The sequence below is a fragment of the Protomyctophum bolini genome (genome assembly GCF_963924005.1).
Source record: "Protomyctophum bolini genome assembly, chromosome: 1".
Classification (NCBI taxonomy): domain Eukaryota; kingdom Metazoa; phylum Chordata; class Actinopteri; order Myctophiformes; family Myctophidae; genus Protomyctophum; species Protomyctophum bolini.
The window spans coordinates 49,416,154-49,440,290 of record NC_137862.1 but is presented as its reverse complement, the minus strand read 5'-3'; the positions used below and the strand labels follow the sequence as shown (position 1 = coordinate 49,440,290).

Genomic DNA, 24,137 nt, shown 5'->3' with positions numbered 1-24,137 from the left:
TGAGCATCAAAAGATACATTCATGGAACAGTCAGGTATCTAGTTGACAGTACAGTTTCGCCCTATAATAATTTGATTCAACTGCCGTAGTCATGTCGTAGTCAATGCCGTAGTCATCTCCATCTATTGCAGCAGGATAGGTTGGGTTAAGTTGGGTTAAAGGTAAGGGTGATTTCTGCAAAGGCTGTACCTTTGTATAGCAATAATGCAGGGTAAAGTGATGGAGGAAGACTACTAGCTGCAACTGTAACAGTACAGTATTCATGCAGTGGCTTTTTTTTGGGGATAAATGCATGAAAGCAAACTTCAAATATTATAGCTTCCTAGTGTAGAGGTTGCAACAACAAGGTATAGAGGAAGTAGATCTCTCTCTCTTTCTCTCTCGCGGTCTCTCAGGTGACCTGGAAACTCCCTTTATGTGTGAACCTGTCATATAGTTCCAGAGCGCTGTCGCAGTGGAAACATGAAGAGAAGGCAGCAGGGGTTTTTATTTTTGGAGTGGTCATGGACACCGCGGTGCCCGCTCCCCAAGGCAGGCTCAGCTGGTTCACTTCAGGATGAGACGGCCCCTGTGACATACTGTCTCTGAGCTGGGATTAACAAGCAGCAAGCAGCTTCCCCTCCCTCCATCATACACCACTCTGTCACAACAAAGGTAAACACAATCAAACTCACTGTCTGTTTTGGGCACGGCTGTGCCGGCTGGCCTGTTTGTTCTGGATCCATTGGCATGGCGCTGATGATGAGTGCTCTGCAAAATGTGCAGAGGAATGTTACATAGGAAAAGCATGATCTGACATCTTTAAAGCATGATCCATTTCAGTGTGCATGCATGTGGACAGTGCATTACAGCTGCAAGGGGCATTTCTGCACAATATTTAGCAATGACGGATGCATTTATGAAGGAATCGCATTTTCAACAACCCTCCTTTGGTGAATGTCTGTAGTTATTTGCGACTAGTAGAGTATTTGGCTGAGAATGTGAAAACAGAGTTGGTTGACGTCAACAATCCCCTGAGACTCTGGGGTGATGTCAGATCTTGTCAGATCTTCAGATGGATGGATGGATTTATGGATGAATGAAAAGATCCTGTATATAGGCTACACTAGAGGATTATATTATGAGCCCTTGTACAGTATAGCAGCATATTGATTATTCAGTTTATTTACGTTACCCATGTAACAATATCAATATGTTATATGTTTGTATTAATGTGAACCAACTAGACTAGACCCATGGCTTTATATTTCATGGGGGAAATAGGGTAGACTTCTACATTCACATGAGAGTCATGTGCCACATGACTTTATAATGTGTTTGAGTGAATCAACTTATTGGTGAATTAACAGCTTGTTCTCCATGTTGATCAACTATAGCTAGAATTAGCTGAGGTCATTGACACATCTTTATTGCAACGCTAATCTTACCCTTTCCTCTTTTGAGCTGCTCCGGTGGAAGTGGCCCAGATACCTTGGTGCCTTAAAAGGGTGACCTCTCATATGTCGAGGCTGGCTGTCTTTAGTCTCTGTAGTCGTAAAAGTGCTGTTTAATGATCTCCATTGTCCTTGAGTGTTACGACAAAGACCTCCGTTTTGGACTGAAGAATAGCTTTGCATCGAAATGTTAGTCGTTGCACCTGATGAATATCATCAAACATGTGCTCCTGTTCCTTTTTGGGACCCTGGTGGCCTGGTCTACAATCTTCTCCTTCTGAGAGATCTGCATGGGCACAATATAAAGTGCAAGATAATTTGTGATGGGTCATTTTGTTATTGAAGGCAAGACTTTCTTTTTGACAGCCATCTATAAGCTGCTCCCCTTGTACAGCTCACATCTAAAGTGCATCTCAAAGTCACTAGCAGCTGAAGTAAAGAATAACTTTATGAAGGGAAGAATAACTATAGATAAAGTGCCCCTCAGGTCACAGGTCTCCACCAGGGCAGGTCAGGTTGTGGCCTCCTGGTGGTGCTACAATAGGCCAATGTGAAAAGGGTGACATTTCTTATTAAGGCTCATACATAGTCTGGATTTTCGGTGGTGAGGTGACCAACGAACTACAACATGACGTCACGAGCCGCGGTGAAGAGCAAACCACCGCCACCGCTCCAGCCCTCCTCTCTGTTTTTACTCACCACCGCTCAACATTATTTTGCGGTGGTCAGCTCACCACCGAAAATCCAGACTATAAATAGGCCTTTACGCCTTGGATGGCAATTGGATGATTTGAGGTATTTTGTTCCAAAAATGTGTTTTGCAAAAATCCACCTGTTGGTGGCGCTATAACAGGCCAATATGAAAATGGTGGGATATATTCCTCAGCCTAGTATACAGGAAAGTCTGTGAAATATTTCACGTAACTTGCACGCTGTGTTCATGATTTGAGGCTTTTTGTAAAAAACGGGCCAATCCTGCAAATCTTTAAAGCCAATGCTAGCCAATTAGGATGGAATATGAAATATCGGACAGATCAGTCTTGAACACATGACTATAGAGATACTGTGCAACGATTTGTGGGATTTTTGGACAGAATCTGGAGGAGTAATATAAAAAAATGTGTTTTACAAAAGTCGGCCTCCTGGTGGCGCTATAACAGGCCGTTCTGGAAAATTTGGGGCAGAGGTTCATGTTGGCATCCAGGGAGTGTGTGTGCAAAATTTGGCATCAACCGGGTTAGCGGTGCCGGAGATTTGCTGTACACACTCACACACAGACACGGAGTGCAAAACATGCTCTCCCCACGCCAGGCCTGGTGGAGACAACACAGTTGCTGCTGTCACACTCAAACGCAAATGTCACTTGTCGTGCCTGGTGTAAATGCAATATAGCAACCCTTTTGCCCTGACTCGGGCGACACTTATTTTTATCGCATCCAGCACAGAGCGAGGTTGATTGACTGCCCAGACTGGGCAGGTCTTAACTGCAACAAGCAGGTGTTTGGTGTCATGATCCTTTTTCTCTTAGTCTAAAATTAGACATTGTCGCACTATAGCGTCTCTCCACAGAGAGAAAGAGAGAATACACATGAAGAGAAAGTTTAAGAGAAGGAAAACAATTAATCTCATATGGTGATGTGAACATGCACACACACTGGATCAGTGGGTTCCCAAAACATTTTAGCCTGCCCAAATGAGATATTTGTCTCACTGGGTATATATTTTCACTACTTCTTAAACATTTTGTTGTTAATAATTTATGGAATTTCTTTGATTTCTTTGATTTATTCATGAAATTACTGAAAAGTCATGAATAATGTAACTTTTTGGGCAATGTTATTTGAAAATATTTTGAAATAATTAAAAAACAAAATGTAGGAAACAAAAAATAATAATGAACCCATAGAAATGTGTCCGTCACCCACTGCAGTGCACTAATGGAAACGATTTCAATTGTACAAAACATTTTCAATGTAGATTAATTATTACATTATTTTGCATGACTAAAATGAGCTTTGACATAATCTCACTTCACATGCCCTTCATACATGCAGTCAAATAAAAATTATAAGGTTTATTTCCATATCCAATTCAGAAAAAAGAACTAAAGAGAAAAACAACAACTTGTCTAGCCTAGTTTTCTATTTTGGGCTGTGGCGTTTCACAAAGCTACTGTATACGACATCTTTAAGGCCTCACCATGGATCAAGGTTTTGAAACCTGCTAATGAGCCCATATTACACAGCCATGAGAGCCTTTCTAAAGCTGGCACATGGTTAGGTTTCCCAGAGCCATTAGTGTCTGTCAGTTAAATAAAGGATATAGGCATTAAGCTGTGAGGTTTAGTGAACACAGTCTAAGCATACACAAACTGGCAACTGTATTTGTAACCATTGTACTATGAAATTATCAAACACATCCCTTTCATTAACTTTTATTATAGTAAAAGGAGATGATACAACAAAATAACATAGTAAAAGGAGACAAGAAATTAGAAAATTAACAGTTTTTGGTCCAACATTTACACAGAATAGTACATACAGTCTTCTACGCTATGTGTTGAGTTATTCTGCAATGATTATGAATATTAACAGTATTTGCATATAGAGAAAATAACTATAGTCTACACAACCAGTCTATACACTTAGCCAGTAAATGTTGTGAAGCAATTAAGATATCCTGCCGTTATCCAAGTTTTTCAAGGATCCAATGTGTCGTTCACAATATCTTCATGGAACCGTCCTGCTGTAAAGCAAAAGAGCTCATGTCAATATTTTCATAGAATTTAAATGACCCATACAGAAAGTAAACATTATACATAACATAACCCCCCCCCCCCACACACACACACACACACACACACACACACACACACACACACACACACAAGATAGATTGCCAGTGACCGTATTTAAAAGAGGTTTTCAACTATTGGAGAAAAATCTTGCAATGTACGATATCAAACACAAATGTAGGAAAAATATAAAATAAATTAAATATTATTTTAATTACTGTATGTGTGCCCCACTCGGGTTTCATCAGATCTTATCGGTTAAACATGAACAGGAGTACACTAATGAGATTTCTCTCTCCGTTTCTTTCAGGGTCTCGAGATGCTGATGGAAGTGGGCTACGTTAATGGCTTGGAGGATGACAATCCTGAGCAATACCCTCCTCCATTACTGCCCAAACCGGGTAAAGACAATGCCAGGCTACAGAAGCTCAAGAAGAAGAGATCTAAGAAAAAAGGCCCCATTCAGACGCCGATCCCCTTTCGCTCCTGCTTGTCCCCCGTTAACGAAGCGAGCACAGACCTTGAGCACAGCGATCAGTCCACTCCGCGATCCATGACACCTGAAACAATCTATGTGGGTGACGATGCTTCAGACTCCGGTCTCCCATTTGCGCCCTGCTACAGCCACCGGTCGTCTCCCTTCCTTCACCTCCGGCGCAGCCCCCTCAGCCAGACCGGAAGCTTCCCCCTGCAGTCTTACACACTGCCCAACAATATATACGAAGAGCAGGTGGCTCCGCTCTACGAGTGCTCCTCGTTTTTATTCGACGAGGCAATGCCATTGATGATGCCACCGCCCGCGGTGTTGCGTCCATCTCCATTGTATTCAGCCACAACACCTTATTGTGGGTCTGTCGTACTCAACGCGCCTCTGGTCCCACAACCTGTGCCACAGTCCAGCCCTAAAATATCAACTCACAGCCTGAAGCTGTCTCCAGCTGCCCCCAATGGAGGTTCAGGCATGGCTCTTTCCTCATCTACCAGTGGTGGCGCAAGCCTGGCACTTCCTCGAGTCGCCGCCAACCTTCCGCCGGTTCCCGTCCTGCTATCGACTTCAGTACCTCAAAGACAACCCGTTATTACCAGCCAGAGGCAGACATACTCTGACATTAAGGACAAGGCCAGGAGCCAAATGTCGTTGACCAGCTTGCATACCAATGATGGCGGTTCCCTCGCCAGCCAGATGGCCCCTGCGATGGTCAGGTCAGACATATCACTGGTCCATGCAGTCCAAGAGAAAAGGTTTGATTCCCCTCAGACAAAGATCTACACATCCAAAGCCACGTTTTATGAGCTCTCCAGACCCCCTTCCATTCAGGACTTAACAGGACTGAATGTGTCATACCAGGGAATATCATTATCTACCATTCACAGAGAAAAGAATGCTGTAACTATGTTGAAATCTGAAACCTTTTCCCCACATAAGGTCCCCGTGTCAAAGACCCCTTCGGGGAGACCTAAGACACCCTCCTGGACGCCCTCCCGGGCGTCCACACCATTCATTGAAATATCAAAACCAAACCCACTCTTATTTGCTGCGAGTCCTGCTTTCACTTCAACCCAGAATCTGCAGCCTGCTGCTGTAAACAAGGAATCGTACAATTCACCAATGCATACTGCCAGTATGAGTAAGCCTCCCACTGTAGTGCCAGAACTGAAACAGACTGGATTCAATGACGTGATCCTCAACAAGGTTTCCCAGGACCGAACAAGTCATTACAACGAAAGAAACAGAACAAGTTCAGGAATCGTTAGTGTAAAAATTGCACAAACAGAAGCCACACAGCAGGCCATCTCAGTTTCAGAGGGAGCTGTAGATTCACAAGTGACTCCATTAATGCCCCCAACGATGCAAAACATGGGTTCCAATCTCCCTTCCATACCAGTTATTTTAGCACAGAGTCACCCACCATGCTCTCCTATGCTTGATAGAGCTGTACATTCACAAATTACTCCATTAATGCCCCCTACGATGCAAAACATGGGTTCCTATCCCCCTTCCATACCGATTACTTTAGCACCGAGTCACCCACCATGCTCTCCTATGCTTGAGGGAGCTGTACATTCACAAATGACTCCATTAATTCCCCCTACGATGCAAAACATGGGTTCCAATCCCCCTACTATACCGGTTAGTTTAGCACCGAGTCACCCACCATGCTCTCCTATGCTTGGGGCACGGCAATCTTTAACATCACTACTGGGATCTCAGCTGTCATTAGGGGGCTCAAAACAAAAAGTGCGGTCATATTATGGACTAACACCTGCCGAGTATGTTGCCTACGGTGGGATTAGGACTATGTCAAATTGTTACAGTCCTGCAGGCTCCAAGGCTAATGAACAGACTTCAACCAATGTGCAGTCTGATGTTGCGCTAGATGGATATTCTGTCTCAAACGCTCAAGTGACGACATCCAAACCCCTTAATGGACACCAATCTGAAACGTCTTCAGTGGAGGATTCCACCACGGAAATTTTAGTCACAAGAGACTCTGAATCTCCAAAGGAAGAGACTGCTGAGTGTTTGAAGATGAAGTCGGAAGGGGCCGCATCTGAAGCACCCTGTAATGGAATACAAATGAATAATATGCCTATAATAGTGGACATAGTAAAACCTGAACTTGCTCATGGTTTGGCACAGAAAACTATGCAACAACCCACAGGCGATGTATCCGCACCAAAAGCCTCATATTCAGAGGCTCCAATACCAATACGTAAAGCAGGTGAGGTACACACACAAGGTGCGGCACCATATCAGATAGCAGAATCATCAAATATAACTCCCTCTTGCCTGAATGATAGCACTAGTCTGCCAAACTCTCCAACTCTCCCAGGGACGTTAGATATCCAGAGTAGTGCAAAGGCAATAGATGTAAGAATACAGAATACTGTCAATGTGGAGAAATCATCCAAAATTATTAGCCCTCAAACTGTTCAACATAATCATTTCAACACTATAAATGCCCCACCACAACCCTTACCAGTTGATTCAACTCACCAACCAATTCCCCCTGTAGGCCTACGAGGTTATGAAACTCCCAGTGAGCTTAATCCAGCAGACAACGTCCTACATGTTCAGTGTGATGCCACACCATTTAATGAGCCTAAACACCTCCCAAACCCTGCAGTAGAACAGCCACCCATAAAACCAATATATCCCTCACTCTCAGAGAAGGCAACCATTGATATCCTGAACCGATTGTTCCAACAGCACCCCAAGACTGCAGGTCTAGAGGATGCACTAAACAGCAAGGCAGTAGAGGTTGCTAGTGCTCTACCCAGTGAGACAAACAACGAGAGCGGTTTGCTCTGCACGTCTTCTAGTGTAGGCAACGCACATGCTGAACCCCAGTTCTCAGATGTATGTTTTAATCCACCAAGCAACTCCATGGTGAGATCCATCCTTATAGCTCAGCATTCCCCTACCGATGTGGGTGCTGCATTCACAATAAAGCAAAAGACAGACTTTGCGCAACAAAGAAAACCAGCCTTAAAGACTATAACTCACATACAGTCTCCAACAGAAAATAAAATCCCCAGCAAATACTTGCCTGGACCAGATTTTCTCACCAGGCCATCTCAGACGCCGAGCATGTCCAATGCATTGGCTGTAAATTATATCTCACCAGACATGCCTTGCATACAGTCCCCTGCACTCCTCAGTCAACCTTTTACGGTAACCCAATTGCCCAATATTACAGACGTCAAATTTCCTTTAGAGATGGAGGTACTCAAGCCCAAAACAGACAGTGGAGAAATTCAGCCACGTACGCAAATAATAGGAACCATATCCGCGAAGCCTACTGCTGAAACTATACCATTGAAAGTGCCTTTACAGTCCGGTCAAGCAAACATGACAACTAGGCCCCTCAGTAACACGGTGAATGAAACCAAAGTAGATAGCCAGGGGGTGCTTAAAAATGAACAACAAGAACATCATGCCACAGGAAATGCAGGTCGGTTGCCAATTAAAACTCCTCCCAGTACACCCATTATATCAGAAAACATTTACAGCAAACCGACTGTTGAACTAGGATCCAATCCGTCAAATGAAAACACACCTCTGCTGAACATGCTCGGCAGTCAACCCAAACTGTCAGACGAAACCGCCATAGGAATGGCAAGTACAGAGAACTCTGCCATAGAGACCATCTCACCTGGACAGCCAGGAAGTGCAGAGAAACTTAAATTGAACAGTGAAAAACCGCAGCCTAACAAAGGCAGTTTAAGCAGCAACCAGCTTCACACTATTGCACCCACTGACACGCTGCACCTCATCAACAAGGCTGTTGTAGAAACTGCATCCACTGTAGTATTTAACACACAAACAGGAATGAGCAGCAAAACTGCCATTGAAACGATTCCGCTCGGTAAACCTATCATCCCGTCGAGCCCTACCATGAGGTATGTAACACCACAAAGTTCAGCTGCAACGTTTGCCCCTGGTAGCTGTACCAGTCCAACGAGACCCATGTCAAACTGCAGAACAGAGGCGAAACCACTCATCGGCCCACTTGTCGGGCACAACAGTTGTAGAACACCCGAGCCTAAAGTGTCATGTACAACCACCATAAACGAGCAGTTCTGTTTTTCCCAGTCTGCTGTAGACATTAGACCTTCACTAAAGCATCCATTAGAAGCTAAGCACTTTGTGAAGCCTGTGGTTGACAAAATAACTTCCCCTGCCCCGGGTTATGTTCCAGCTACCACTTGTAGTATCCAGACACAACCCACTTCATTGCCAAGCCAAATCACTACATCCGCAGCCAATGATCATACCTCTGCCAATGGATTGGCAAACCCTCATGTCGACATGAGACACGTCACTCACTCTGTAATGGAGACAAAAGACTCGTTAATATTTAATGTACAAGCTGCAAACACACAGCCCCTTACACATCCTACTCTGAATAACCCCAGGAGCGATTTAGGTCCTCCTGGACAAGCCAGAGCCCTGGCAAGTCCTACTACTACACAAAAACTAGGTCCTCCTGGGCAAGCCAGAGCCCTGGCAAGTCCTACTACCACACAAAAACACTATTTTATACCTGTACCTAGGAGGAGAGACTCCCCTTTCCTACGGTCTCCGGAGCCTATGGCTCGTAACTATCCTGTAACGGAGACTAAACCCCCTACAGTTGCTATAAAAAACAGAGATCTCGTTAACTCGCCCCCCCAATCTCTTCCAACTAATATGCCAGCCGCTACTGTCCAACCTCTTCCAGTGCCAACTGCAAAGGGCATTTCTTGTCAAAAAACAGATGCCAGCATGAAAGCATCCTTAACTAAAACCACTACAATCCCAACTAATAGTCTTGCTTTAGATGTACATCACGCCCAGAAACAGATTATACCTTCCCCAGCATCACCCCTCCTCATGGAAGGAAAACCTTCCTCACAGATTGTAGAATCCAAAGCTGTAAAAATGCAGACTTCTCCTATGCAGACTGACCTACCTGCTATTGAAAGTAAAACTTCTATGACACCAATAATAGAAACTAAAGACTCCGTAAAGCCTTCCCCTGATCCTGCCCAGTCTAACACACATATTAACGCTCAGAGCCTTACTGAGCCAGCATTAGAACCTGTAACCCCAGCAAACCCAGCAACAAATACTGACATGCAAGCGTCCATAACCAAAGCCGCTGTGACTGATTCTACCACTCCTGCCTCTTTGCCGCAGGCCTCGGTCTCAGTCAAAGATCCATCTACAAACAGAGGAATGTCACTGCCATCTCAGCCAAAAAGTGGACTAAAAGTGAAGGACGTTCTGAAGACCAAATCTACAGCTGCCCTGACGGAAGCCCCTCCAGACACGACCTCTATGAAGTCAGTGACATCACCTGCATCTTCAACTGCTGACAAGAACGTCGCGGCCTCCGAATCCAAAGCGGCGCAGAAACCGAAAGGCCTCAAGGCCAGGCTTAGCGGATGGACACGACTCAAAAAACACTGTGTGGTGGAGCCAGACGAGCCGATGTTTCCAGGACAAGAGAGCCAACCTCAGGCAGATTCCGGTGGAACCATGGTGCAAGCTGTTAATGATGTGGCGCCAGAAGCTCAGTCTGCTGCTGGCCTGGAGGTGCACGATCAAAAGGCCAACCCCATAGCGATGAAGATGTGGGACGCCATGCTCTTTCAGATGTTCTCCACCAAGGATAAGATTATGCAGCAGATCAAAGGTGACAAAAAGGATCCAGACCAAAAGAAGGCATCGAAAGACACCCAGGTGGAGGTCCCATCCTTTGTGAATCGGCTTCCAATTCTGCTGTACAGCCCCCGCTTTGATGCAAGGAAGCTGAAAGAGGCGGCAGAGAAGCCCCTGACTAAAATAGCCTCCGTGTTTGAAAGAGGGCTGCTGAATCGCAAATCCCAGGAGGACGAACGGAAGGACTTTAACAGAAAGGCAAAGGGATTTGGTGCATTGAAGATGCCAGAAGCTTGACTTGTTTTGACGTCGCTAGGACGCTATATGCATGTCTTGAGTATTTACTGGTAATATGTGATTGATTTTTCTCCTGTAAGAATTGCAATGCGAAATATGTGTCTCCACAGATCTCTGTGAGGAATAGAAGAGACATTTTTAGAGAGTAAAAGAGACTGAGGCTGAGAATCTGGTCTCACTAAGAAAGCATAATGATAGTGCAGGTGTCTGTATGGAATAGCTCAATTTAATATTAGCAAAATATGTACAACACCAGAATCAAAGTAAGAATCACACCAACACAGAGGCATGTAATAGAAATGTATTAACATGTGCGATTAATAAAGGTACAGCATTCATATTCAGAAAAAAAACCTTAAGCACAGTAGGCTATGTAGAACAGTCAGACATAAAGCTAGATTATGTCATCTGAAAATAATGAGTGATTGAGCTACTCGTTCATTTTAGTACTGTAACTCATTCAACTTTTTACTGATACTGCATTATATATTTTTTGTTGGAAAATGGCAAGCACATTTTATTCCATATACACTTACTATAGTAAATAAAATCAATGGTAACAAACAATTCATTTATTTCTTTACTAAATATATTTTCATAGAAATATTTTTTCATAGAATATATATTTATAATTTTACTCAAGAGACAAGCTAGACTCTAGTCTAGAGCATGAATCTTCACAATATTTGGGTTGATCTTTCTTTCTTGTAAATCGTTTTGTCTGAATGCATGTAGATATTAATTTCAATGTGAAATCACTTCATTTGTCAGGCTACATTTATTTTTTTCTATTTTTTCTAAAAAGATGCTTGCTTTTAGTGCCAACTGCTGGAAGGGTAACCTTTTGTTGTAATCTCTGTGTGATAAATAGGGCTTTTACATTCCTGGAATAAGGGCAGAAGGACAGAGGTCAATGTGCAGAAATGTAGAGGGGACAGAAGATGGTGATGGTGAGTGCAAGAACAGAGCGATATGGTATGGGAGTTATGTGGAGTTATGTGGAATCTGGTCCAGGGAGGGAAAGTTTGCTCTCAAAAAGGAACCAGCCATTTTATTTCCTTATTGACCAGACCAACTTTCTGACTAGATCTCTGGAATAAAAGAGGACCTAAACTCAAACTGTACCAATAATGGTTGGATAGTCGATACTATTCAAAGTGGCTGATAGAGTGTAACTAATGATCAGTAGATTTGTCATTATAAGTTCACTCATTACAACAGTTACTGGTAGATATTTCCCACCCTGGAATGGAATAGTTTTGATAATCGTATGGCCGAAGAACTGAATGATAAAAGAAGGCTCAGAATGACCCCCTGAATGGTGAGATTGTTTGAAAAGTGAAGAGAAGAATGTAATTTAGTAAGTGGTCTCCATTATTTCATGGCTTATAAGGTTTATTGTACTGCTACAACATGCAGTTTTTTTTATACTTGTTTGTTTATTTCTGAGATGATGTTTAGAGTGGTCATTGTAACCAGACACCAATAATGACTTATAAGGAATTATTGCATCCGTGTTTGGGTTTAAAAAAAAAATACATGTGACCATTGTGTGATTGTTACGATTGCATAAAGTTGAACGGAAAGCCTCATGTCTCACTTGTCATTATTTATGTATGATTTTCTTTATTTAATCTAGCTACCATAATCACTTGCTCAAGACCTGTCATATCAGTCACTCACAACTCAAGGCCTGAAAATAATTAAAGCGGGATGCATACTCCGGTTTGTCTTTAGTTCAAAGTTTGTGTTGTAAACACCATTGACAATGAAGGGACATTTTACGTCATAATGTGTCATTTACGTCATATTGTCCCTTTATTGTTAATGGCGTTTAATGTTTGTGTTGGCACCATTTGTTTTACATCGACTTCACATCACCTAATCAACATGCGATAAGACTCTAATATATTAGCGCCCATCACTTCACACGGGTGTGATTTTTAGGTGATAACGAGTATGTGTGAGCCTTAACGCTACTGAACAATATATGCTCATGTCAGACATCCATCAGTCAGTTTCAGACAGAATATACAGTGTACTCCTTCTCCTAAAGCAGGGGTGAGCAACTTTGATGACTGTATTTCCACAGTCACTCCAGAGGGTCACATTGCATATAACTGTCAAATTGTCAAATATAGCAAAAATAGCCGATTTACAAGCTCAAAATGCATTGCGACGAGTTTTGAGCTTGTAGATCAGCTTTATTTATTTTTATCCTGGTTTTTTAACTTTTCAAAATGCCTTTCAAATGCCTTTAATTACAGTTATGTACAATAACATTCTAATACTACTCATTAAGCTAACTGAATTAATTAAAAGCGGGTCATGTTTGCATGTTTGGAATTGTAACAGCTGAAATCATATCAATACTGTGATATTAACTTGAGGGCCACATTAAGTGAAGGTGGGGGCCGCATGTGGCTCCCGGGCCACCAGTTGCCCATGTATGACCTAAACTTTAGGTCATACATGAAGACATGTGACACTGTTGCTTTAGGTCCCAAAGCAACAGTGTCACATGTCTTCATTCTCCAAACATCTCCCAAGACTGATATTCCACGGTATGGAACATTGTGTTCTGATCGATTAGATCTGGTTGCATTTATATATAACCTATGGATGTCAACACTCCCTACCTTCCCTGTAAATCTTGGCCCCTGAGATGGCCGTCCCTTATTTCTCCATATAGAATTATTGGATTAGGTCCTCACACACTATCTGAGCCCCAGCATTTAGCAACAATAAGAGAGGTTATAGTCAGCCTCACACACTATCTGAGCCACCAGGAACCCCCAGCATTAAGCAACACTAAGAGAGGTTATAGTCAGCAAAATATTTGAATTCACTCAATGTCTGTTTGCAGGTTAGAAAGACGGGAAACAGGGATATCTCACGAGTCACATGCAACAAAGGTACACCCTGCCCGGGAATCGATCAGAGTACGCACTGTGGTATATATGCGCCTTAAATCAATTGGCCATTTGCACCTCAAAAACTTTGCTAGCATGGGTAGATAAAGCTACAACAGTATTGTAGCTTTATCTACCCAATTAAGTCATGGAAAATGTAATATATTAAGTATTTAATAAATGTATGAATATAAGTAAACCATAATTCAGACTTACCAATAGCAAGCAGCTAGTAAACGGGACATTTCATACCGACTAACACTGTATGTTTGAGAGGTTTCTTACCAGGCTGATTATATTGACTGCATTCATTGTAGCCATTATCAGCAGCAGCAGCAGCAGCAACCTTTTCATATTTTCCATGGCCGGTCACCAGAAATTTGTATTGTTTTCCAGAGGAGCTCCCCTAAAAATAGGAATGTTATATATTATTTTAACAATTAACCATATGTACAGTATAGTACCAGAAGTACGTTCCCCAAATTACAGACAACATTCGCTAAAAGTCTTTTGAGTTTGCATGCATCTGACCTTAATGTATATTACCCTGGCTGCAGTATCAAAATCAATCGTAAAGACAGAATCAAGGTGGACCTTTATGAAACTTGGAGGGAGGCAGTGAAGTGCATGGTGCTAATTTGTTTTCATGTCAAGAACCCCCAAAATGATATGCAATTGTTGGCCGCCGACCCCCATCTGAAAATATGTTGTTCCAGGGACCCCTCCCAGAAGCAAAGATATGAGTTAAAACGTTCACTCTGAAAGAATCTATACAAGTTCACAGCATGTCACTTTGTGCCACGCTGTGAGCATGTACATCTGCATTTTTTTTTACATATAAAGTGTTGAGAAGTTGAGAACTACTGATTTAGAAGGCATTTGTTGAATTGGCCTCAGGATTTAATGGGTGCAGTGAGAAACTTCCTTCTCCTGCTTTGGAGAGCAAAATAAGGCATGGGAAGATAAATAGCAGTTTGAGGCACTACTCCTTGTCAACCAGTAGAGACATTACTACTTGTCCTGCCCAACAACAGCATTACATGAAGCTAAATATATTTCACTATTCATGTGTCAAGCTGCAACTATACTGTACCTGCTGCACATTCAAACAGGGATTATTTCAAGTGGCACAAAAATCTACAGTATGTAAAATAAACACAGAATCCATACCTCAAGACAAGAGGTAAGACACACTTGTGAGGAGAAGGGAGATCATACAGTATTCTTTAAACTTAAACATATACATTTGTATTCTATGGCAGTTCCAAAAAGACGGTGACTTTCTATATCAAATTTCATCAAGTGAATTGTTAAATATCCTAGTTTATTTTACCATTACTTGTTATTAATTAGATAATGCATATTGCATACCTTCCCTGCTCTTCCAGAGCAGACTGCATCACCAAGGTTCTCCCATAGATTTTTCTTGCACAGCACATCACCTGGTTTTATTTCCTGCAACCATGACAACACAATTAGCAATCACCGTCAACCTAGTGAAATCAGACTACATTATACTACGACATGCGGTGAATGGTTTGTCAGTAAGGATGGAGCTCCAAACCCGATACCCGAAAAGGTCTGATAACAAAGCTTATTGAGTACTATTTCATCTGTCAATCAGATGAATATCCTTTTTTTTTGGCCTGATGAACACCTTCCGAGGTCGAAACATGTTGGTAATATTGCCTATTATTAAATAAAGGCTTTTCCTCCATTTCACTCTGATCGTTACCTTTTTATATCTCCTGTGAGCACCTGGTTATGCTTTTTATTCCCCCTAGATGAAGATACTGTTAACAAGTACAGTAACGCCTCACTTAAAGAAATACCATAATATCAATAACTCACAGCTGGTTTGGAGGGAGAACTGCTTCTGGTGCCATCCGAGCCCCCTTTCACCCATTGGTTGATGAGCTCAGCCACACCTACATTGATACCTTCTGCGTCCTGAGACAAATACGAGGCAAAGAATTGTTACGTCATCAGTGTGTCAAAACATCTGGCTAGTAGTGTGCTGTCATTCAGCTGTGCTGAATGACAGCACAGCTAGATGTTGTTAACCTAACCTTTAATGCCAGAGGGACTTTCATGGAGTGTTGGTTCCAGGCGTCACCAGCCTCAAAAAGGTGCTTTTTGGAGGCTACAGGCTCCGTAGGAACGGGGAGGTCCGTCAACAGCTGCCTGGCCGCAGTGGCATCCTCAGAAGAGACCTGTACAAGAAAGAGACACAGTATTGGTAGGAAAAGTATTACAAGATGACAGGCTATCATAATAATATTATAGGATATAAATGATATTTCTTTCACCAAAAACTTTATACCAATTTATGACTATTAAAGTATTAATATTAATAAAAAAAATATATATATATTTGCCTAAGTCACAAAACCATGTGACTTAGGCCAAGAATATTGCCCATGTTGCCTAAGTGCACTCTTGAGATAAGCCACTTGGGCGATTTTACCAGAGGTGGCCACTGACATGAGGAGCCGACTAAAGGCTCATTCATAGTCTGGAGAGGTGGTGAGGTGACCACCGAACTACAACATGACGTCACGAGCCGCGGTGAAGAGCAAACGACCGCCCCAGTCCTTCTCTCAGTTTTTACTCGCCACCGCTCAACGTTATTTCAGCTCCAGTGCTCACCTCACCACCGAAAATCCAGCCCAAAAAAATATTTCCCTCAAAAAATGACTTTGGCCATTAGTTTAAGAAGGTGACGATATTGAACTTGAATTTCATATTGGCGGTCAGATGAGGCTGAAACCTTGCCGAGCCATGATAGATGACCGACTGGCCACATGCAGTTCCGACATCCACATGGGATCCACGCGGTTATTAAACCTCATCTTGCATTTGTCTCCAGAGGTTGTGGTACAGTACTTACCTTGACAGCATGCGTGTACTGCTCCAGCCTGTTGTCAATCTTGGCAACAGTCAAAGGGGTTGGTGTCTTCTTCACACCGTCGGTGCTTTACAAAGAACGGGATACAATTGTTGTTGGTCAAGGAATATGACTAGTTATATAGTAGGGCTTTAAGCAACTAGTTGACTTTTCAACTAGTCGACTAGTAAATCGACTAGCCTACCTGTACCTTCTTAATTGGTACTAGTTGACTATAGTTGATAAGAAGTTTTTGTAGGCCTCAAGATCAGCTAGATTATAGTTATAGTCACCAATGTACACAGTTTATAAATGTACAACTATTATTAAAAAAGAAAAGAAAAAAGAAAAGACTATTACATAATAGGTAGTCCAACTAGTCAACTAGTAAAAATCACTAGAAGTAAAATGAAGCCCTAAGTTATACTCTTATCTATTTTGGGGTTTGAGCAGATAATGAAATACATTAAATAAATGAATATAATAAGGTTCAAGGTTCAACTTAAATGGAACATTAAGCCACTGCAGAAGTCTCACTGTTCACTCATTCATTATCTAGACAATAGTAACAAGAAGTTATTCAAGCATTGCTTTGCCACTGCACAAGAGCAAATATTATCAGTGGACAATGGACATCAAAGTAAAAAATAAAACATTGGCCTCACCCGTTCTTCAGAGAGCGACTCAGACACTCTGTTCTCTCAGTGATCTAAATATGAACCAAGATTGGATATACAATTAAAACTGGGGTCCTTTTTTTTATTGAGAATCACTGGTCTAGACTAGGGAGCCATTCGATTAATGACATGAACACGTACATTCTGGCATATGGCATAATATGTGAACCTTTGGTAAAAAGATATTTGGTGTAGAGGGAAAATGGACGGGCCAAGTACAGATCCCTGGGGGACACTGCTCAAGAAGTATAGTTTTGGTGGTGGTTAATGACACAAAACAGTAAAGCGCCAACCTTGAAACACTATGCATTATTCAAAACTGTAAAACAACTCCATCTAGTGGTAATTGTGTCACCTGCTAGTTTGTGCCTCTGTGGATTTTAAAGTTTAATGCACCAGGGACCAACAAAATATATATATTTACTGTATCTATAGTTCCAGGAGGCAGGAGCTCTCACTGATTAAAAGGTTGAAATGTGAATTGAATTCAGGAATATGAAATCAGACCACAGTATGTTGTTGCAGAATTTATAGAGCATACCTCAATGAATATTTCACTGACTGTACAGAATAGAGGGTATGTACGTGACATCCTCGCACCTGGAAGTTATGCGGGAACGCCCACTGAGCGGCAAAAAACTACTTTCTGGCCTTGACAGCCCATTCATCCAAACAGAAAAGTCCTGTCTGATTGCATTAAACAGTGTTAAACTCACCAACATTGCAGCTGTACGAAAAGCTTGAATTATGCTCTATCTGCAAAGTTTTTGTTTCATAAAAATCCACCATAGAAACGTTATGAGGAACTTTCTGTCAAGAAATGCCCTGCATTTGATTATTTTTCAGTGGTGTCAGAGTTTGGAAGTGCTCGTTTTCAATAACGCAACATTTCGCTGACTCCTGCATTGTGTCACATTTAGAAACAGGTGGTACGCACTACGCAGGACGGTTGAGTGATTTCCAACGAGTGCTTCCAAACTCCAACACTCCATGCTGCTCAATGTTTTGCCACTAGGTCTAGATGAGGGGGGCGTGTCCTGATGGGAAAATCATGCATGTGCATACTCTCTATACAGGACTGCAGGTCGTTTTCATGTGCAATGTGTGCATAAAATGCTATGCAGCTAATTTCTCTCATTTATCCATTTGTAACTCAGAGACTATTACTGTACTAGAACTAAAAGGACCCTTCCATTAGTACACATTACATTAACAGTGTACACTCACCGTGCATGTGCTCTCAGCTGTGACTCTGGCCTCCATCTCATTCTGCATAACACAGGAAGGCAGAACATTAAATACATGAACTAAAGAATGTCTTTTGTAACAGATTATTCTCAGACATTTCTGCTTCATTAAAATCGCAAAGAGAGAAGAAAATGCATGCGACACAGGTTATAACCTGGATTAGCACAGTACCAATGTAGCACAGGCAATACCTGGCGTGTAGAGCCGAAAATGGTTTGGCCTTCTCACTTAAGCAATGCAGACACTATTGGCACAATGGCATCATGCACAGCAAAAGCTGGCTTGTCTGGATTAGAGCGTTTGTTGGCTGTATAACAAAACACCACTATAATCCACAACACCACATTGTTTGCAATGGACGACTCCTGCAGACAGTTTGGCAACTCAAAGTAAGTTGCCAGCTCATAACTCACATAACACTCATACAGTATATAACACAGTACAAGCGCAGCACAGGAGCATAACTGATGACACATGCGTGCAACTTACTGGATAGAACTGAATGAGAAGTTTCTAGCGGGGTGGCATGTGGAGCATGAAAGAGACAAGACATCTGAACATGACTGACAGAACTACATTGTTGTAATTTACCTGCACCAACATACCATTTTTGTTTGTTTAGCTTTAGGCAAAACCAAAAAAAGCAGTTGGTCAGATTTTCATTAAACTTAATGGTGAGAATGAACAGGAGTAGAGGCTGGCAATCAATGTAAAGGTCAAAACCCTGGATGGGTGGACTTTCATGCTACTTTGTGGGAATGTATACTGGCCAAAAAAGACATGATTCACCTTTGAGTCAAACTGGTCAAAGGTCAGGTTGAAATAACATTTGCATAGTTTTGGCGGAGATATACTCTACTGATTTCAGCCCACTGACATTTGTATACTTCTGTTGGTTTGTTGACCCGGCCGGCATCCTATATTTTGTATAGTTTACATAGGTTTTGAGATTCTACACAGTCTCTATGCATTTGATGCATTACCTTGTGTTTACCTTGCTTACATTAAATATCACTCATCGCTCATCGATCACTCTGGATTCTGAGCGTCTGCTATTATTCCTAAATTGTAATTGTTTTATTATATTTATAGTTTAGAAAGATGAGTGAGATGTGCTGTAATGGATTGTCATGCTCCACGCCGGCAGGATGAATCCTATACCAATAGTATTGAGTTGACCCCATGGCCTCTCATCTAGCACCACCTATAGGCCAAATGTTCCACTTCCACACACTACAATCTCAAAATATAACAGGCAGATTGCTGTGAAGCTTGCTTGCTGACACATTCATGTTTCTCAGAGGATCCCATGACTTTTTTTAAACTTTGAACACAAGAACACAATCTCATAATATAACTAGAAAAAGTTCCCCACAGGTCTCCACCAGGCCAGGTCAGGTTGTGGTGCTATAATAGGCCAATGTGAAAAGGGTGCCACCCCCCCGTTCCCTCAGGTCCAGTGAAGCCAACCTCCTGAAGGTCCGCAAGGCCAAGTACCGCACCTGGGGTGACAGGGCCTTCTACGTTTCGGCCCCCAAACTCTGGAATGAACTCCCCAACCACCTCAGAGCTGCCCCCTCTCTCCCCTCTTTCAAAACCTCACTCAAAACCCACCTCTTCAAAATAGCTTTCCCCAGTTGACATCTCGTTTATCCTTTTATCTTTTTAACCCTGTATCTGTTATGTTTTATTTTGTCTTTTTTCTCTTAATAAAGTCTGTTCTTAGTGTTCCCTGTAAAGCGCTTTGGGTATTCAGAAAAGCGCTATATAAATCTGAGCTATTATTATTATTATTTATTTATTTGTTCTTACGCCTTTGATGGCAATTGGATGATTTGAGGCATTTGGTTCCAAAAATGTGTTTTGCAAAAATTCACCTGTTGGTAGTGCTATAATATAGGCCAATGTGAAAAGGGTGGGATATATAAATTGCATGCTGCTTTCATGATTTGAGGCTTTTTGTTCAAAACGGGCCAATCCTGCAAACTTCGAAAGCCAATGTTAGGATGGAAAAATCTGGAGGAGTAATATTACATTTTTTGGGGCAGATGTTCATCGTTGGCATCCAGGGAGTGTGTGTGCAAAATTTGGCATCGACCAGGTTAACGGTCACGGTCACACACACACACACACACACACACACACACACACACACACACACACACACACAGCATGTGTGTAAAGAACTCTTAGGTACATCATGTATAAAAGATCCTTGGATTTATTTATTTATTTCTAACTAAGATTACCTTAAATGTTGGACTCATGGGACTAAAAGGGTTTATCGATTGCTCCTCTTCATTGCTAGTAGTGCAGAGTGTTGCTGAGCGTTTCTCCTGATTCACCCCCTGCGTCCCCCTCCGCTCCGGGTTCACCCTCTCTCTGTCCTCCTATGGGTAGAGTGGAACATCACTAATAGATTCAGTGTTCAAAACTACAGCAGTACCCCAGACACTACATGGATACAACTGGCTCTAAAACACGCCAGAGTTCATTTACCTCCGAGTGTGTACACATGGAATCTAATATCCAACTGGCTACAGTTATAGCGGTATATAACAATTTGTCATGAAAGGAGTAGCTCTGGTCCATATAGCTCTAATGCGTTTCATTTAGAGCTATGTTACTCTCAACTTGCATGAATGCAGACCAGCCTCTCCTCTTTAGCGTAAATAAAAAGAGCGTTTTTGCTACTCACCAAAACAAAGGCGGGTCGTGTCATTAGAAAGCCTACTTACCTTAGTGGACGCACTCTTAGCCCCCCACCACACGTACTTTTCGGCCAAAAGGGTTATTTTGTTTCTACCGAAAAAATTATACTTTTAGTTACTCCACTGTGCCTTCTACCGATATTGCCCAGATAATTGCCTCATAGAGAATATTTTTCCTCTGGTGAAAAAAAATCCCTTTCTGGCCAAAAAGTTACAGTTTATACGTGTGGTGGGGGGCTCAGAGTGCGTCCACTAAGGAAAGTAGGCTTTCTAATGACACAACCCGCCTTTGTTTTGGTGAGTAGCAAAAATGTTCTTTTTATTTACGCTAAAGAGGAGAGGCTGGTCTGCATTCATGCGAGCGGTGGAAGTTGAGCGTAACATAGCTCTAAATGCAACGCATTAGAGCTATGGACCAGAGCTATGAAAGGAGTAACAGTCTACCACTTACACAAATTACGCAATCGTTATAGTAAGGAACAGGAGTTGTAGTATAGAAGATATATTATAGATGGTAGTCGTAGTAGCAGCAGGAGTGTTTTTATATTAAACCTGTCGCCCACCTTCTCTGGGATGGGATTGTGCTCCTCCTCCAGCTTATTGACACTGCATCTCTCCTCCTGTCTGTGGTTTAGGTCTCCCGTTCCCTGCTCCTCCTCCTCCTCCTTTTCCACTCGGCACCCCAGCTCCTCCAGAGCCTGCTCCTCCAGAGCCTGCTCCCGCTTGGCCATGTGACACCGTCGGCCCTCGTCCAGTCTCTCTCTTTCTGTCAAAGCTTCTGCCTCCACTCCATAGCCCTGCACTTTTTGTTCAGCCAGCCCACTGAAGCAGCGAGAGGGAGATATTGTAATTGAAAATTGCCAATAGGCTTCAACCCAGGACCTTTCCTGGTTTTCCCCAACATATAGCTCCACAAGCCATTTTACGTGGCAAACCTGTTTTTATGGGTTGCAAGTAAATAGTGTTTTTTGTTTTCCTACAAAAACCTTTAAAACCTTCCCAAAAATGTAACACATTTAAAAGAAAACATCCAAAGTTTTCAGAAATGTGCAAGATTTAAGGCCTATTCATAGTCTGGATTTTCGGTGGTGAGGTGACCACCGCTCTGGTGGTGAGTAAAAACAGAGAGAAGGGCTGGAACGGTGGCAGTGGTTTGCTCTTCACCGCGGCTCGTGGCGTCATGTTGTAGTTCGGTGGTCACCCCACCACCGTAAATCCAGACTATGTATGAGCCTTTAGAGAAAAGAACCAATCAACATTTGAGTTAAAAATGTCTGGAAACCCCTGCTCTAACAGAGAGGCCACGGATTAAAATTCTGCCAGCAACTGTGCTTCCTTCTACGGCTAATTAATTTATTAGTTCTCTCTGGACGTATTAGTTATCTCGGGACGAGAGCATGAACCAAATGTGTGAAACTAGGTTAGAATTAGCCGCAAATTGCAACTCTAGATTTTTTTAAATAATGGGATGAATCTAGAGTTGCAATACCCTCCATTGACTCCCCATTCATCCAATTTCTGCTTGTATTAAACAAGGTTAAACTCACCAACATTGCAGCTCTAGGCCAAACTTGAATTATCCGCTTTCAATCTGCCGAGCTTTTGTTTCATAAAAATCCACCGTAGACATGTTATGAGCTACTTTCTGTCAAGAAATTCTCTGCAGGCAATTCTTTTTCTGGAGTTTGGAACACCAAAAATAGCCCTACAAGCCCACAATACATCTTTTGATGACACGTTCATGTTTGTTGACTGTTTGCCTATTTCTCAGAATGTTTGGATATTGTGAAATGCCCCAGAATATAGATGCTATAGGGTTCATGTGGTTAAGCTGCATGTGTTCTTACCATGGTTTTATTGTTAGAAGGTTCTGGTAGGAGGTTCTGTCTGCTGTGTGGCCATTGGTGTGCCAGGGCCTGGCATCCTGTGGCATGAATACTGTGGAGCTGTACGACATCTTCACTTCCTTTTTATTGACGCATATCTGGAAGAAGAAGCCAAAATATTAAAGTAGTGGTTTTCAAACTTTTTCAAGTCAACAACCCAAAAATGTATTTTGCAATGGAAGCCCCCCCATTGCAAAACATTTAGTGCCAGAGCCCCCAATATATATTTGAGTTGTTAAAGCTCACAATGTGTCGCATTGCGATGCGTTGTGAGCTTGTAGACGGTCTATTTTCAAAGAGTCGATGTAAAGGGTTGAAGTGATTTTTAAGCTGTATACGAGGATGGCCTGGAACCCCTCAAGGGAGTCCCCAGACTCCACATTGAGAACCATGGATGTGGAACATAGATTATTTTGAAAAAACATTTAGTCTTTAATCTTAGTGCTTGATGTAAATCTCCCAAACATAACTATCCATGTTTGAAAAGGCACATCGCGACCCACAACGAAGCCATTGGTCTCCCTACTGTTCCATTGACAGATTTAGATCCTTGAGTCGAGTAGGACACCTACTGATGTCGTTCTGTATTAGCTCAGTGGTAGAAATGTGGTCTCTCATTCAGGAGACCAGCTGGTTCCAATTAAACTTCTAATACTGAACTGCAGTTTTAACACTGAGGATTTATTGTTGGATGACCTTTTCGTCCTGGTGTGTTCTTGAAGCTTCACAGGAGAGGTCGCTTCCTTCTCCCACAGCTTCCTTCTCCTCCTCCTCCTCCTCCGACGGCCTGGAATCTTGTTTGGGTGCCGGGGGCGTGGCCTTTTCAGTCCTCCAGTCCTCCTGCTCCTCCAGGGGGCGCTGGTTATTACGTGTCCAGTCGCTGAAGCCCTCATCTTCCTCCACGGCAGCCGGCTGTTGGCTGGCCTTCAACTCTGTGTCACACCTGGAGGAAACAGAGGGCACGGGCACTTTGTTTTACTACTTACTTCTTGAGTGGTGGCACACCGTCTCCTATGAACAGCTATGTGTGTCCGTCCATCCGTCCGTCTGTATATCCGTTTGAGTGGGACCTTTGACCCCTGTCTGAGTAGGACCTATTGACCCTGCAGCTGCATTAGGCCTGACGTCGAAATTAAAAAAGAAA

General features: G+C 42.5%; 2 protein-coding genes across 4 annotated transcripts in view; one reads left to right on the top strand and one right to left on the bottom strand.

Annotated features, from left to right (window-relative positions):
* Positions 1 to 496: 496 nt before the first annotated feature.
* Positions 497 to 12,261, top strand: LOC308334477 (uncharacterized protein). 2 transcript variants are annotated; one of them, XM_080791258.1, is made up of 3 exons: positions 497 to 654; positions 4,538 to 6,950; positions 9,911 to 12,261. In XM_080791258.1, exons 2-3 carry the CDS (start codon positions 6,855 to 6,857, stop codon positions 10,670 to 10,672), a joined length of 858 nt encoding a protein of 285 aa, XP_080647384.1. In that variant the 5' UTR covers positions 497 to 654; positions 4,538 to 6,854; the 3' UTR covers positions 10,673 to 12,261. The 2 variants fall into 2 exon arrangements, with proteins under 2 accessions (XP_080647384.1, XP_080647383.1); XM_080791257.1 differs by having other exon boundaries at positions 500 to 654; positions 4,538 to 12,261.
* Positions 3,852 to 24,137, bottom strand: part of LOC308336298 (uncharacterized protein) — a 25,297-nt gene continuing 5,011 nt past the window's right edge. Inside the window, exons 3-15 of one of the 2 annotated variants that reach the window (XM_080793634.1) lie at positions 23,690 to 23,936; positions 22,955 to 23,091; positions 21,671 to 21,929; positions 20,646 to 20,786; positions 18,886 to 18,909; positions 18,376 to 18,417; positions 17,137 to 17,180; positions 16,475 to 16,559; positions 15,654 to 15,797; positions 15,436 to 15,534; positions 14,956 to 15,039; positions 13,870 to 13,990; positions 3,852 to 4,178 (exon numbers count right to left, since the gene is read on the bottom strand). In XM_080793634.1, the coding sequence (XP_080649760.1) occupies positions 4,132 to 4,178; positions 13,870 to 13,990; positions 14,956 to 15,039; positions 15,436 to 15,534; positions 15,654 to 15,797; positions 16,475 to 16,559; positions 17,137 to 17,180; positions 18,376 to 18,417; positions 18,886 to 18,909; positions 20,646 to 20,786; positions 21,671 to 21,929; positions 22,955 to 23,091; positions 23,690 to 23,936 (1,474 nt within the window). In that variant the 3' untranslated portion in view covers positions 3,852 to 4,131. The remainder of the gene's footprint in view (positions 4,179 to 13,869; positions 13,991 to 14,955; positions 15,040 to 15,435; positions 15,535 to 15,653; positions 15,798 to 16,474; positions 16,560 to 17,136; positions 17,181 to 18,375; positions 18,418 to 18,885; positions 18,910 to 20,645; positions 20,787 to 21,670; positions 21,930 to 22,954; positions 23,092 to 23,689; positions 23,937 to 24,137) is intronic. The other variant, XM_080793635.1, reaches the window with a different exon arrangement.